General features: G+C 34.2%; 2 protein-coding genes across 2 annotated transcripts; one reads left to right on the top strand and one right to left on the bottom strand.

Annotated features, from left to right (window-relative positions):
• Positions 1-675: 675 nt before the first annotated feature.
• Positions 676-7,101, bottom strand: LOC131855038 (uncharacterized). Its single transcript, XM_059206254.1, has 5 exons — positions 6,743-7,101; positions 5,544-5,689; positions 4,606-4,684; positions 3,161-3,370; positions 676-915 (listed from the first exon to the last, which is right to left on the bottom strand). The coding sequence occupies exons 1-5, from the start codon at positions 7,043-7,045 to the stop codon at positions 823-825; spliced, it is 831 nt and encodes a 276-aa protein (XP_059062237.1). The 5' UTR covers positions 7,046-7,101; the 3' UTR covers positions 676-822.
• Positions 7,102-7,271: 170 nt separating this feature from the next.
• On the top strand, positions 7,272-14,944 carry LOC131854949 (nonsense-mediated mRNA decay factor SMG9). Its single transcript, XM_059206138.1, has 8 exons — positions 7,272-7,540; positions 9,067-9,304; positions 9,668-9,802; positions 10,438-10,695; positions 11,548-11,761; positions 12,187-12,373; positions 13,758-13,920; positions 14,574-14,944. Exons 1-8 carry the CDS (start codon positions 7,505-7,507, stop codon positions 14,774-14,776), a joined length of 1,434 nt encoding a protein of 477 aa, XP_059062121.1. The 5' UTR covers positions 7,272-7,504; the 3' UTR covers positions 14,777-14,944.
• Positions 14,945-14,955: the final 11 nt, after the last annotated feature.

Consider the following 14,955-nt stretch of genomic DNA (forward strand, 5'->3'; position numbering starts at 1 on the left):
TGTCACCTGTATCCTGGTATTTCTGAGCAATGGACACGGTTTTACCTCTCGTACAATTAAAAATTAAACGTTTAATATCAAGAGGAACCCAAAGTATAGTATGGCAAAAATATAATGCGTACACAAAACATCTTCATTCCTATTATTTACATTCCAAAAAATATAATCAGTTAATATAAAAATATACACTACTATATTACTCATTTCCTTGTCGGTTTCAGCCATTCCATTTATATATGTTGCAAACGAAATAGACATTTTTCCTTGTAAATAATAAAATATCCTACAATATGTAACAGGAAAAAGGAGTTTCTTTCGGCATCCTCAGACCGCCCGCTCTCATCCGCCAATTAAAGACCGATTATTTTGCAACGAGAATAATGCAATCTATAGCGCAATAGAAAATTGTGAGTTTCAACCAACACGATTGTTGGTAGGAAACGTTTAAAACATTCGTATAATACGAGATAAGAAAAAAAAGTTTACATTTTTCTGGACAGTCACCGAAAATACAATAGCCGTATAGCCGGGTTATATGTATTTTAATGCTATGTATAACAAAAAAAATGTCCAAAAAATAAATATTAGGAGTCAGACCTACTGAATATGTATATAAAATTTCATAAAAATCGGTCAAGCCGTTTCGGAGGATGTAATACGGTATGTAATTAACATTAACGAAATTAAAAGATATTAATACGCATTATACATTTAGCCATACTGTACTTAATTATAATGCAGTAAAGTACTAAATACTAACTCGACAGTCAATTATTCGAGCAATACAAGTTGACCTTCGGAGAGGCTGTCTTCCCTTTGATGTTATATGCTGTCGTAGCTGTTGGGGTCGGGGGAACTTGTGGGTCCAGTGCGTGTGGGCAGCTTGAAACCATTGATAGCAAACGCCCAGCCTTCCTGTAATGGAAAATAAAAAAAAACACTATTATTAAATAATAATAAATAAATAAAGCTGAACAATTAACACTGTACAAAATTATAATTCGGCCCATGCACGTTCCTACATCGATACTACCTATCGAATTCCGTATTGATTCAATGCTTATAACAAGATACACTTTGTTCAAAGTTGCCTGTACCTATATTTCAACTATTTTTGTGTCATCAACAATCACTATTTCCACGGTAAGCAGAACTTGTGTTATGGATACTAGACAACTGACTACCCTACTTCGATATTTTTTTTTGTAAATACATCGGAACCATCCACACCGGTAAAAACCATAATACTCGTGAGTACAAATACATGCACTGTGCGAGGAATCGAACCCGCGACCATCGGAAGTAAAGCAGTGTACTAAACCGCTAAACCACCGAGGGCGTCATCATTAGTACTACTTAATACCACCTATATAATAATAATAATATTAATAATAAACTTTATTCATAAATGTACGGTACAATTAAATATAGTTAGCCCTGGCTTTCGATATAGGTGAACCTGTGCCACGAAAGCCAGTTCCATGCAACATTCTGTAAACATTTTTGGTACATATGCAGTTGTGTACATAAAGGAATGAAAAAAAAACTTAAATACTTTTGTATACAAAAAAAAATGTATAAAAGAGACGCTATTCTTTCTGGCATACCTACTTGATTGTACAGAACGTTAATTTAACACAATGTAGAGAGAAAAAAAATAAAAGTAATGAGTATACAAGAAAAATGAGGAAAAAGAAAAAAAATATAGTAACTTCTTTGGGTTGAAGAGATCTCTTCTACGGATAAGTCGAATGTAACTCCGCGGTTGCACCCGCGTGATCTGTATAGCCTATGAGTTATTCTGATATATACGCTACATTATTGTAAAGTTTTATCATTATTGTAAATAGCAACACACAAGTTTCTTGCTCTTTCTTCTTGTGATGAGTCTGAGTTCCGAATGAGTAGTAGCATAAAAAATGTGCCTATCCAAAAGTACTATATTAAGTTTATTTGAATAAAGATTATTTCTATTTGTCTATATCATTAAAATCCATTGAGTAGTTTTTGAGTGACAGAGTAACAAACATACTTACAAACTTACAAACTTCCGCGTTTATAACATTAGTAAGATTAACTGTGCAATAAAGAATATATATAAAAATGTCATCGGGTAATTCGGCTCCTAAAAATGTTTTTAAAACAGTGATAGCTGGCTGACCCGTCATACTCGTGAACGGGTACTGTAGGAGCTGGTCTGCTCTGATGACTGATTTATTTTGTTACTTAACTAACTATTTATTAACTTATGCAGTTTATATTCGCACAAAATCTTAAAAATGTAATGCTGAACAACATTTATAAAGAGCAACACGCAAGTTTTTTGTTCACTCTTGTGATGAGTCTGCGTTCCAAATGAGTGATACAATAAAAAACATATTACTACCCAAAAGTGGTTATACAAAGATGTATATTTCTAGTATAACAGTCATGCTGTATTATTATTACTAGTGGTCGAAATTCGACCGTAATCAATTTAACATTCAGTAAGACTATAGACGAATAATATTAACGACTAGCTGTCCCCGCGACTTCGTCCGCGTGGAATTTTAATTTATTTTTCTAAAATAAAAGTAGTCTAAGTTACTTCTTATTACATCAGCTACCAGCAAAAAAAGGTCTCGTCAGAATTGGTCCATTTCAGAGATATTAGCCGGAACAAACAGACAGACTGACAAAAATTATGAAAAATGTACCTGCCAAAAACTGTCCTGTTAAAATCGGTCCAGCCCTTTCAGAGATTAGCCGGAATAAATAGACAGACAGACAAAAATTGTGAAAAATGTTATTTTGGTGTATGTACCGTATTTATATTCATATGCAAGTAGTAAAAACCGGTTATTTCAATATTACAAACAAAGTTTTACAAGCAGAGTTTGTTATACATGTTATACAAGCTCATTTGACAATAATAAGAGCTGAGTTCTCGTCAACTCCAAAATACTCCGAACTGACAGTAGATATGAAATGAAATGAAATTATATTTATTCAATAGAAAACTAAAACACACATTAAACAAACAAAAAATAGAATAACAAATAGTGCGAACAATTACAATCAAATAACAGTACACAAAACAGATATGACATATCATAAGTCTCTAATAGATCTACATGAATAAAGATATTTTGATTGTATTGGATTTGAAAACAGTACTTACTCTAACTAAATTTGGTAAGTCCGTCCAAAACGCTAAGTTAGGTATGACTTCAATACCCGTTGCACCCATGAGGAACTTCTTAGTGCAAACACCGAGAACGAGGTAGAAGATCACTAACGAGAAGAAAACAATAAGCAATGTGGATCCTACAGATCTGCCCGGTTGCTCTATTTGTTTCAGACATGCATCTCTAGAGTAGAATGCTAACACCTGAAACATAAATTATATAAATAACTAGCTGTTCCCGCGACTTCGTCCGCGTGGAATTTTATTTTATTTTTCTAAAATTCAAGTAGCCTAAGTTATATGTTATTACATCAGCTACCTGCCAAAAAAAGTGCTATTAAAATCGGTCCAGCTATTTCAGAGATTAGCCCGAATAAACAGACAGACAGACAAAAATTGTAAAAAATGTTATTTTGGTGTATGTGCCGTATTTATATTCATATGCATGTAGTAAAAAACGATTATTTCAATATTACAAACAGACACTCCAATTTTATTTATATGTATATATAATAATAACCCTGGACAATTAACACGCGCCATCTATTCTCTTGGTAAGCAGAGCTTGGGTTATGGGTACTAAGAAAACTTAGTTTTCTTTTTTAATACATACATTAATGTACATAGAAAACACCCAGACCGATACAAAAATCGTACTCGAATACAAATGTTTGAACCATGCGAGGGATCGAACCCGCAACCACCGGAAGCAAAGAGGTGTGTTAAACCGTTAGACCATCGAGAAGCCGTTACACTCGTTAGTTGTCCAATTGCTAGTGTCCGGGTTTCTCCGAAATTCTCCTAGTTTAGAGGGTAATGTATTTTTTTAGGTTTAATATTAAAGTACCTATATTAATAATTTGTTTTATTTTAAGAACAAAAAAAAATCGAACTGATTTTTAAACCAATTTGTAACAAACTGTAATAAGATTCTGTTTTGATCGGTTTATTTAAAATGATCATAAAAAAGTACTACATTAAATTTTAAGATCTGAAAAGGTGACAATGACATTAATAACTATTTATTATTATACTGACTTTTTAAAAAAAACCTGTGACATGTCCGAGTTTTGTACTCTAAAATCCGGGGTTTTCACGTGTCTTGTTCTAGTTTTCGAATTTTAGAAATGGCAACCCTAATTACTGGGTATGACGGGAATTGTCAGTAATGTAGACTCACGACCTCATTACTAGCCACGTCAGGTTGACCTCCACGCGGTATCCCCTGGAAACCATCGTGACAAATTCCTGGTGAATTTGTCACGAAGGACTAACTGACCTGATCTCATGTTCATCTTATCATCCTCCCCTGGGGCCCCACCGCGAAAACCGTTAGCGCAGGCTGGTGCATTACATTATCATAGCTAAAAATCCCTAATTACTAGCAATGCACTTCTATGTGTGTGTGTGTGTGTGTGTGTGTAATAAAAATCACTTACCATCTCATGCGGATCATCTAATGAATGTATGTATAAACGATCGTCCACTTGTGAACAAATAAGTAGGACTGTAGTGTTCCTGTAAACGAAATTAATAATTATCACAACATATTTTAATAATTTTGTAATTATACTTGTACTGTATTCAGGGGCGGATCGTGAATTTGTGGGGCCCTGGGCTAAATCTACTTAGGGGTCAACCTAATTATATTACTCAACTAAAAAAATACACTGACCAGAAATTCCCCGTTCCTTTTGATAGTCGCGCACTTGCATGAGTTGATTGATCTTAGGGTTGCCAATCCTATGATAGGTTTTTTATAATTCTAGATATTTTTTTATATTCTAAATATTCATATTTCGTTTTTTCAGTAGAGACTGGGGGCCCTGTGTATTCTCGGGGCCCTGGGCTGCAGCCCAAAAAGCCCTTTGGTAGATCCGCCCCTGACTGTATTGGTTGTTTACAATTGTGTATCTATACTTCTATACTATTATAAAGCTGAAGAGTTTGTTTGTTTGAACACGCTAATCTCAGGAACTACTGGTTGTATTTGAAAAATTCTTTTCGTGTTGGATAGTCCATTTGTAGAGGTAAGCTTTAAGCTATATAACATTACGCTACGACAAATAGGAGCGGAGCTCAGGTGGCGAATTGAAACGCAGACGAAGTTGCATGGGTCAACTAGTATCATATAAAGGGGATAACTGGATGTAACTCTGAATATATTATAAAATTTGATTAAAATTCATTCAGTAGTGAAAGAGAATTAGCCACCGGCCGTTAGGTACAGTTATGCCACTGGTTTCCTTTATGTTTTTTTTTTCAATCGACTCTATTACAACCAATACCAATATACAACCTAATTGTAAATGTTGCCCTAACAAGTAACTAACACATATAACTTTTTTTATTAGATACTAAGAAAATAAATACATACGATGCTGCATTATTATATATTATTGATCGTCCATCGTTAGAAAATATCGTCTTATTTGAATATCCAATGTTCGCATAGATGTTTCCAGTCATAGTGAATGTATTTGTTATTGCATTTTTCTCAAGTGTATAAGTATGATCACATAGCTGAAATATAATAAATTTTACATTATTTCTTCATATATTTTTATACTATACTACCTGTGCCTGTGAGTGAAAGGTAATTTTTGATAAACTTGTGTGCTACACTTGTAATATTTCTGTTAAGACTCGAGACACTTCCCTCAGTACCTCTCCAGATAGCTTAGATTTAAGTTAAATGTAAATACAGTCCACGTTACGACTCCGCGTCGAATGTACGCACTGCCAATAAGCCATATAGCACACTAGCACACTATCTAATAAACTTACTAATGTATAATAAATAAATATGTAGATAAATATGTTATTCATAAATTACAAACACATGTATTGCACAAGCATAATAAGATGTTTGATGAGTGGCTTTTTGTTTAAAATAAAAAGTAATTCAATTGAGTTTCTTGCCAGTTCTTCTCAATTGGATCTATATACCGAACTGGACGGTAGGGAAACAAAAATTATAATGTAAAAACTTGACGTTCATAAGCGGCTAAAATGTCCTACATGAATAAATTATTTTTTAATTTGAAGTTTTGCTCATCCTATAATTCTCTACCAGACACTATTAGCACTGGTGTAAAAAAGTTATGTTGTATACATTATGAAAATGATTGATTCCTCATCATCATCATTGTCTGCTTCTTCCTTATCCTATTTATTTGGGGTCAGCGTAATATGTTTTTCGCTTCCATTCATCCCTGTTCGCAGTCATCGCATTATTTACGTCCTCTCTTACCATATCATCTAACACACAGTCCATCCATCTCTTTTTCGGCCTTCCTCTGCCCTTATAACCATCCACATTCATATGTAACACCTTTCTTAAAATGATCGATTCCTCTAAAGCAAGATATGCATATAAATATCTTTTAGCTCTAAATTTCATAACGAACAGATAACATTTCTTATAATACCTACAATAGTTATATTGTTAAAGAAAAAAAAGCAGTGGATAATCTTATCTATAAATTAACTTTTACCAGCAGTCTTAAAACTACTATAATCACTGTGATAAAACCGTATCTTAAACTTAATAATTAAAAAAAAATGTTAAATTACCGCCACTGGATCAAGGCAATAATTGGTAACATTGTCTTTTGGCTCCGAGTCGTCTGGGGTAATCTTGAAGTCTGTACAGGGATGGAAATAAAAGGTCTCCATTCTATACTGTAGGCCATTCTTCTTCTTTTGATAAGTCGCCGTTGTGTATACGGTTGTTGTATTCGTAGGTGTTAGATCAATTCCGGTGCCATTAGAAAACATACAACTGCAAGGATTCCTCTTGACACAAACATCTTGAGCATTAATCGATACCGTCACAAATGTGAGCAAAACGAATAAAATAATTTCGGTTTGATACATTTTCTCAAAAAATTATAATCATGTAGTATTTTTATTCTTTTCCTTTTCACGTTGTCTATCAGTTAGATGTCAGTCTTTATGATTTCGTGAGTAATTATTTGTCAGTCAGTATTGATCATTCCTGACATGTCATGTTAGCGATCAAAGATGTCACTGTCAATTAACAAAATCGCAGAGCAAATTAGAAGATAGTCTGTAAAGAGAAATAAAATATTCGCTATCTTATTCATCAAAATTATTTTCATTTATATACATTTTATTGACGTGTCAGACAAGAATGTGTTATTCAATTTAAAAATTAATATTTCTAATTTCCAATTAATTAATTTGTTTATATCTTACTTGTATAAATACTCTGTTGTGATCTCCCCCAACAACATAAATGTAAAGTATATTTGGTAGAAACAAGACTAACAATGTGCAAATGTTTATTTGTTTATAAATCAATGCAAATACGGTATGGCTGATAAAAAGAAGAAAATGTTCCCATCCAAAGTAAGCAGTTATTCTGAATAATAAACGACGTAAATATTCAAAGAAAGGTTCTTGAGTATCGACCTTGTAATGGTACACGAAATGCAAGGCTCTTAGTGAGTTAAATGACTGTGTCCAGTGCATTAACCTAATTCGCTCATGTCCATGTCTTGAAATTGCTCTCTTATTAGTACTAGCTGTGCCCGACATCGTCCGCGGGGAATAGTACGCGGGGAATACCTTGCATAACTTAAAATAAAACCAACAAAACAGTTTCATAGTTCTAGCTTCAAAAATGAAGAATTTCAGTACTAACTTTCATCCCCTATTTTATTTAATCAACAGCCTAAAAAACATGTTTCAATCTTCTAGCTTTAAAAATGACAATATACAACCTTTCATCACCCTTTCAATCCCTTACAACCCTTTCTTCGCATAAGAAAGTACCCTATATCCTTTTTCAGGGTTTAGACTATTTGTGTACCTACCTAACTTCATTTAAGTTGCTTCAGTAGTTTTGTGTGAAAGCGGGATAAACAGACAGAGTTACTTTCACATTTATAATATTACTAAGGCATACATATGCCTTAGTAATATTACCTATATACCTAGTTATCATTTGTTCAAAAAGACAATGTTCTATAACATTCATTCTAAATATTGGCATTCAATTTAATATTAATAACTGTGGATAATCTACACAGAGCCATCTAGTCCCAAGCTAAGCAGAGCTCCTGTTATGGGTACTAGACAACTGGTATAAATGCTTAAATAATTTTTTTAGTAAACATATTTTTATTTTCTGTGTCTATCTTGCAATCAGTTGAAGGCTATGAACAGATGTTGTAAAGGTTATGTCATGTCTGTAGAGTGTGATTCCCAGCAGAATAATCATCTCTTTTGGTGCTCCTGATTAATCATCACATTCCAGTAGCATAAGCCTTTTAAGTTGATGTATGTTGTCTTGGACTATCAGTTGGTTGGCCAGCACATTCATATAATTTACTAGCCATGTCTTGTATTTGGAGTAGCAGTGTCTTATCTCTTCAGTGTAAACATACATGAAAACACTGAGACCAATATGAATAAGCCAATGTTTCAGCCACTCTTATCTTTGTCATAACAAGCCTGTGTCCCCAATAGATTTCTAGCTGTGAGTGCACCATGGGATCACCATAAACGTCAGATGTGCTGGCAATTAATATCTTTGCTCCAACACACAGTGCGAGTCCTAACATATTAATAAGACACCAGGCGTGTCGCATCCACATTGCTGACCCTTAAGAAAGCTTAATATACACTTCTTGAAAAACCCCATGCTGTAGTCTCATGAAAAAACCTTGGCAGGAAGTTCATTTCACAGTCTAAATGTACGCGGAAGGAAGCTCCTCTGATACCGCACTATGCCACAGACATAGACCACTTAGGATCTAGCGTGTTGGGATGAACTCCCTGTCAATGTCAAACAATTCCTCAAAACATTCCTCCTTATCTAAATAGTTTATTCTTACCAACATTAATATTATTCTATTGTTCTTATTCATCAGGAGTCTACAATACCAAGGAGGCCGGTTATTTTGAAATCAGACCGTGATACTACAAAGGAGCAAGCTAAAGAAAAACCTGAAAAAGAGAAACAACCAACTATTATTCTTAAAACTAGGGAGCAGAGTGTGATCAAAGATGATCGACCAGTGAGCCCTAAAAATGTTGCAAGCTCAACATCAGATGAGCCCCATTTTAGTAAAATTGTTCAGAATGAGCATAAAGATAAAAAACATGGAGGTGGGACATTTATATGTAATGCGGGCTAATCCCGCAGTTTCATCCGCGTGAAATTTACAGTCTATATGTTATTCTGATGTATAAGCTATATATATACAGTTTCATCAAAATCCGTTCAGTAGTTTTTATGTGAAAAATTAACAAACATCCATCCATACTCGCAAACTTTTCTGTTTATAATATTAAAAAGATGTGTTTGTTACTCTTTCATGCTAAACTACTGAATGGATTTTGATAAAACTTGCACTAATATAGCTTATACATCAAAATAACAGGATTATTCATGCGGTGAAACCACGGGCACAGCTTGTTACAAATAAAGCTTCTATACTGCAGACTTACTCATTTCTTTTTTTTATCTAGAACAAAAGATAAGTCCACCTCTGAAGCAAATGACGGAGCCCATAAAACTATTGGATGAAAATATGGAATTCAACAGTGCAGCTTTGGAGTTCTTGCATGACTCGAGTACTAATTATCTTGTTGTTGGAATAATAGGTTAGTTTATTATTCTTATATCTATTACTTGTTTCCTTATCTTAATATGTATATGAGTGTATAAGAGAGCTGTATAGGCAACTTTTTTGCATATACATTTAATAAAACTTATTTCGGGAATAAATATCCGTATATTTACTAAAATATGCCAGATTAGCCAAAAATATTGCTATTAATGTAGAATATATTGAGCATTTCTGAAAATTCTTTACAGGGGACTGTGAATGCATATAAACAAATACAATTTTTATAACATTTTGTTTGGTTATTATAACCTTGAAAAAATTATAAAGTCAAATTTAAAAATTTGACATTCATAAGTCGCTAATATGTCCTACATGAATAAATGATTTTTGAATTTTGAATTTTTACTTTCAACTATTGTATTCAGACACTGACTTCAGCACTGAAATCTTAATATCGACTTGTTTTGCCAAGTAATTACACTCCAAATAATCTTCACTTTTAAACAGTTGTACTAAAGTTTAAAAGTGAAAACATTTAGGTCCACATTCATTCTAAATAATAAACAATTAGGTCTAAACTAAAACTGAATATAAACTGAATAATAAAAAATTACTACCATCATTGGCAGCCTTAAGGAGGGTCGTATTGTATATGTGGATATGTTTCAGGAACGCAAGGAGTAGGAAAGTCAACAATACTGAACCTTATTGCTCAGAGTACACAGTCCCAAAACGTATGCATACAGAAGTTCCACGCACTAGCTGTGTCCAATCAGGACACCTACCAGAGTAATGTCACATCATTAGAAGGTCAAGTGAGAGACCTGGACTTGAGTGTGCATAATGATGTACAGAAAACTGATAATTGCTTTAAGTTCAAAATGCAGGATATTGAACACATTGAACGGGGTGTACATTGTACAAAAGGTACTATTTTTTTTATATATATTTGAGTGTTTCCTTCATTAATAATAATAATAATCTCAGGACAATTCATACAGCCCCATCTAAACCCGAGTTAAGCTAGCTATAGCTTGTACTGTGTATTATGGATACTAGATACTGATACAAATACATAAATTTTTGTAAATACATACATATTATACATAGACCCAGATCGACACAAACAATCATATAGATCATGGATACAAATGTTTGTGTCGTGCGAGGAATCGAACCCGCGACCATCGGAGATAAATCGATATGCTAAAACGCTAGTCCGACAACCGAGGTCGTCTTTCATAGGTAACCGTTTACCATGAAATGGACCGTACGCTTATTTGTCACCTACGTAGTATAAAAAAAATAACATATCAGGTTGACCTCCACGCGAACCAGTGGTTAATCCTAATGATCCATTCATCCTGGTGAATTTGTCACAATGAGCTAACTGATCTGACCTTATGTTCCTATCATCCATTAGTACCCGTCATCGTATACCCTAAGATCAGGCATACATTTTCATTTATTAAAAAAAAAAAGATCAATTTACGGCCTATTTTATGACGGCCTTGGTAGTCTAGCGGTTTAGCACACCGTTTTACTTCCGATGATTACGGGTTCCATTCCTCACGGCACAAACATTTATATTCATGAGTATGATTGTCTGTGTCGGTCGGGGTGTTTTCTATGTATAATATGTAAGTATTTACAAAAAAAATAAGTATATGTATGTACTTGTATCAGTTATCTATAACCCATAACACAAAATTTGGCTAGCTTAACTTGGATCTAGATGGCGCTGTGTGAATTATCCTGAGATTATTATTATTATTTTAGGCATAGATATGTACATAACTAATGATCGAGTCATACTCCTGGATTGCCAAGCTCTATGGTCACCGTCACTCATAGAAGAGAACACCAATCCAGTAACCTCGAGAAGTGCCAATGTGGTCATAGTTGACTGTCTTCAGATAGCATCCTACCTGATGGCCATTTGCCATGTACTGATCGCTGTACAGGATTGGTTCACAGATTATAACTTTATAAGGTAAAATTTAAGTATTCACAAACTTAATATTCATAGATTAAATATATATATTTATTACTCTCTGTCCCCGCAAACTTTGTTTTGCTGTATAGATTAAAATCACTATTAAAAATAGGGGATGTATATATATATTTTTAATAACAATTAAAAAAAAAAAAATTACTTGTTTTGCTGTTTAGCACACTAATTTACTTTCGATGTTCGCGGGTTAGATTTCTCGCACAGTGCAAAAATTTGTATTCATTGTATGATTGTATCAGTCTGGGTGTTTTCTATATATATTTTGTATGTATTTAAAAAAAAATATTTAAGTATTTATACCAGTTATGGGTACTAGACAGTACCCATAACACAAGCTCTGCTTACAGTGAGACTAGATATCGCTGTGTTAGTTGTCCAGGGTTATTTATTTATCTTACTTACAGGTATATCCAAGCTGCTGAAATGCTGAAACCATCTCTCTCAGCATCCAATACTGTGAGCAGCCAAGAAGGTTCAGAATCTACCGCAGATGGTGAATGCCATCCACATTTATTATTACTTCATAACCGCTGCCAATTGGAAGATTTCACCAATGAGGCTCTGAAGACCATGCAGGATGTATACAGGCAAGTTACAATTCATTACAAGTATATAGATGACTGAGCTTCCCTAAGATCCTCATCCAATTTAAACGAGGATCGCAATTACGACGACCTGAACCGAAGTTCGAACCTCTAGCGGTGCCCAGCCACTTCAGCCGTTGCGTTTCGAGTGCCATCTGTACTCGCCCCGTATGGTTTGGTGAAGCTGTAAAGGCCAGCTGCAGGCAACAGCATTAGAATAGTTAAAAACATATCTTTAAACAAGTCACCTTAAAGCGATTGGCAACAGTGAGGCACAGTTAAAAACTGATAAATTTTTCTTAAAAACTTATAAAAATATCAACAGAATACACAGTTCATGTAAATCTAGTGTATGTACACAACCATTGCTAAAAATGTATTGCCATATATTGTTAAACTGTAAACTACAATAAAACTACCTGAATTTTATCCTAGATGGCACTATAAACATGATATCATATAATATCATCATCATTACATAGTATAGAATAAAGTCACTCTCGCTCCAAAAAATCCATTTATATACTACTAGCTTCTCGCCCCTGCTTCGCACGAGTGAAGATGTATTATATATATAAAACTTGCTTTTGAATCCCTCTATTTAAAAAAAACCGCTTCAAAATCCGTTGCGTAGTTTCAAATATTTAAGCATACATAGTGACGTCTGTCCGTCACTATGTATGCTTAAATCTTTGCTAGTAGTATATAAATCTAAGCTAGTAGTATATAAATGGATTTTTTCAATAAATAGATACCTACTAATAAACCAGTAAACCTTGTTTTAGAGAATGAATTTACTCCTAACATACAAATTACGTTCGTACGTTCAATTAATATATTATTAAAAAAAATATAGTGTTGAACATTTTGATTATATTTCTAATTAATCATGTAGAAAGAAAGCTATATTGACTGAGAGTAATTTGTGTGAGTCACCTCCCACCTACCTACTCTATGTTCATAAGTCCTCTCTTCCAGCTTCTCTGTAAGAAATTGCTTATAACGATAAGACCTATATTTCTTGTATGTACACAATAATAATATAATAGAGTATTATTATTATTATTAACTTCGACGGCCTCGGTGGTCTAGTGATTTAGCACACCGCCTTACTTCCGATGGTTGCGGGTTCGATTCCTCCCACGGCACAAACATGAGTATGATTGTTTATATCGGTCTGGATGTTTTCTATGTATAATATGTAGATATTTACGAAAAAAATCTATGTACTTGTATCAGTTATCTAATACCCATAAAGTTAGCTAACAAGCCTGTTGCTTTAGCTAACTTAACTTGGGCCTAGATGGCGCTGTGTCAATTGTCCTGAGATTATTATTATTATTGACTACAGCTAATATAATCAATGGAGTTTTTTATATAATTCCAGGAAGGCATTCCAGAGGTCTAACTTACAACTCAACTCGGGTATGTATATGTATAGCGACACCAACAGCCATGGTCTGGATGTGGATAATGTGTGCAAGGGGTACAGCGTCGATACCTGTGGTACACCAATTAACCTGTTCCTATTGCCGGAGCTGTATGCGGACTATGGTATGTGCATTTGTATATATAACTTGTGGCGGCGTCGTGACCCAGGTCAATCTAATATAGTTGAGTGCAATAATGGATGGTTCATCCGTCATACTCGTGAACGGGTGCTGCTAGCGGGGACTGGTCTGTTCGATTTACGAACACTGATTCGACTATTTGCTTTTGCAATAGCATGTGCTGGTGGTAACTCTGTTCTCCCAAATTTGAATTTATAAATGAATCTGTATTATTGTGAACATGTACAGAGAATAGAGTGACAGCCAGGGTCACTCTATTCTCCCAAATTAGAATTTTAATGACTGTGTATTATTGTAAACATGTACAACATTTATTTGAAAAGAATACGAGCTGAGTTTCTTGTCAGTTCTTCGCATCTCGAAATCATTCCGAACTGACGGTAGATTTGACCTATCATAAGAGTCTAATGAATAAAGATATTTTTTAATTTGATTTGAATTCACACAGCGTAATCTAGTCTCTAGCACAGCGTGTGCTATGGGTACTAGATAACTGATATAAATACTTACATACATTTTTTTGTAAATCCAGAAATAATATTCATAGAAACCATCCAGAAGGGATTACCCCCTACAACCTCAAACACAAACTAATTTTAAGTTATATATTATAGTGTAGATTTTTTTCTATTTTAGATAATATAGACATATATCGAGGACACCCGCCATTCGAACAATTGGCGAAACGACTTCGCTGGATGATATTAGGAGTCAATAGACACCAAATAACTAATGTTCCCAACCTCTCCGAAAGGGGATGGTTCCATTACTGCAACAAAGCATGGGAAACCATAAGAAAGTGCACCTTTTTCATGGAATACGAACGGTTCCTGCCTTGAAAACATTAACACTATCTCGGAGAAGGATTATTGATATTAGACAACAGATACGGCACAGGTGCCTGACACCTGCATCTTATCACGAGAGATAAAGCCGTTTGAAAGCAATGATTTTATTAAAACAAAATTGTACATTGGCAATTGGACCCAATAAACATTTAATAATTATGTTTGCGTTT

Source organism: Achroia grisella, unplaced genomic scaffold, assembly GCF_030625045.1.
Source record: "Achroia grisella isolate CSIRO2021 unplaced genomic scaffold, CSIRO_AGI_Agris_v1 utg1062, whole genome shotgun sequence".
Taxonomy (NCBI): domain Eukaryota; kingdom Metazoa; phylum Arthropoda; class Insecta; order Lepidoptera; family Pyralidae; genus Achroia; species Achroia grisella.

Coding starts and splice junctions, on each gene's coding strand:
- LOC131855038 (XM_059206254.1), bottom strand. CDS start 7,045: ATGTATCAAACCGAAATTATTTTATTCGTTTTGCTCACATTTGTGACG. Junction 5,690..6,742: donor ATTGCCTTGATCCAGTGGCG/GTAATTTAACAT, acceptor ATTATATTTCAG/CTATGTGATCATACTTATAC. Junction 916..3,160: donor ACTTACCAAATTTAGTTAGA/GTAAGTACTGTT, acceptor TTTCCATTACAG/GAAGGCTGGGCGTTTGCTAT.
- LOC131854949 (XM_059206138.1), top strand. CDS start 7,505: ATGGCTGATAAAAAGAAGAAAATGTTCCCATCCAAA. Junction 12,374..13,757: donor TGCAGGATGTATACAGGCAA/GTTACAATTCAT, acceptor AATTCCAGGAAG/GCATTCCAGAGGTCTAACTT. Junction 13,921..14,573: donor GGAGCTGTATGCGGACTATG/GTATGTGCATTT, acceptor TTTCTATTTTAG/ATAATATAGACATATATCGA.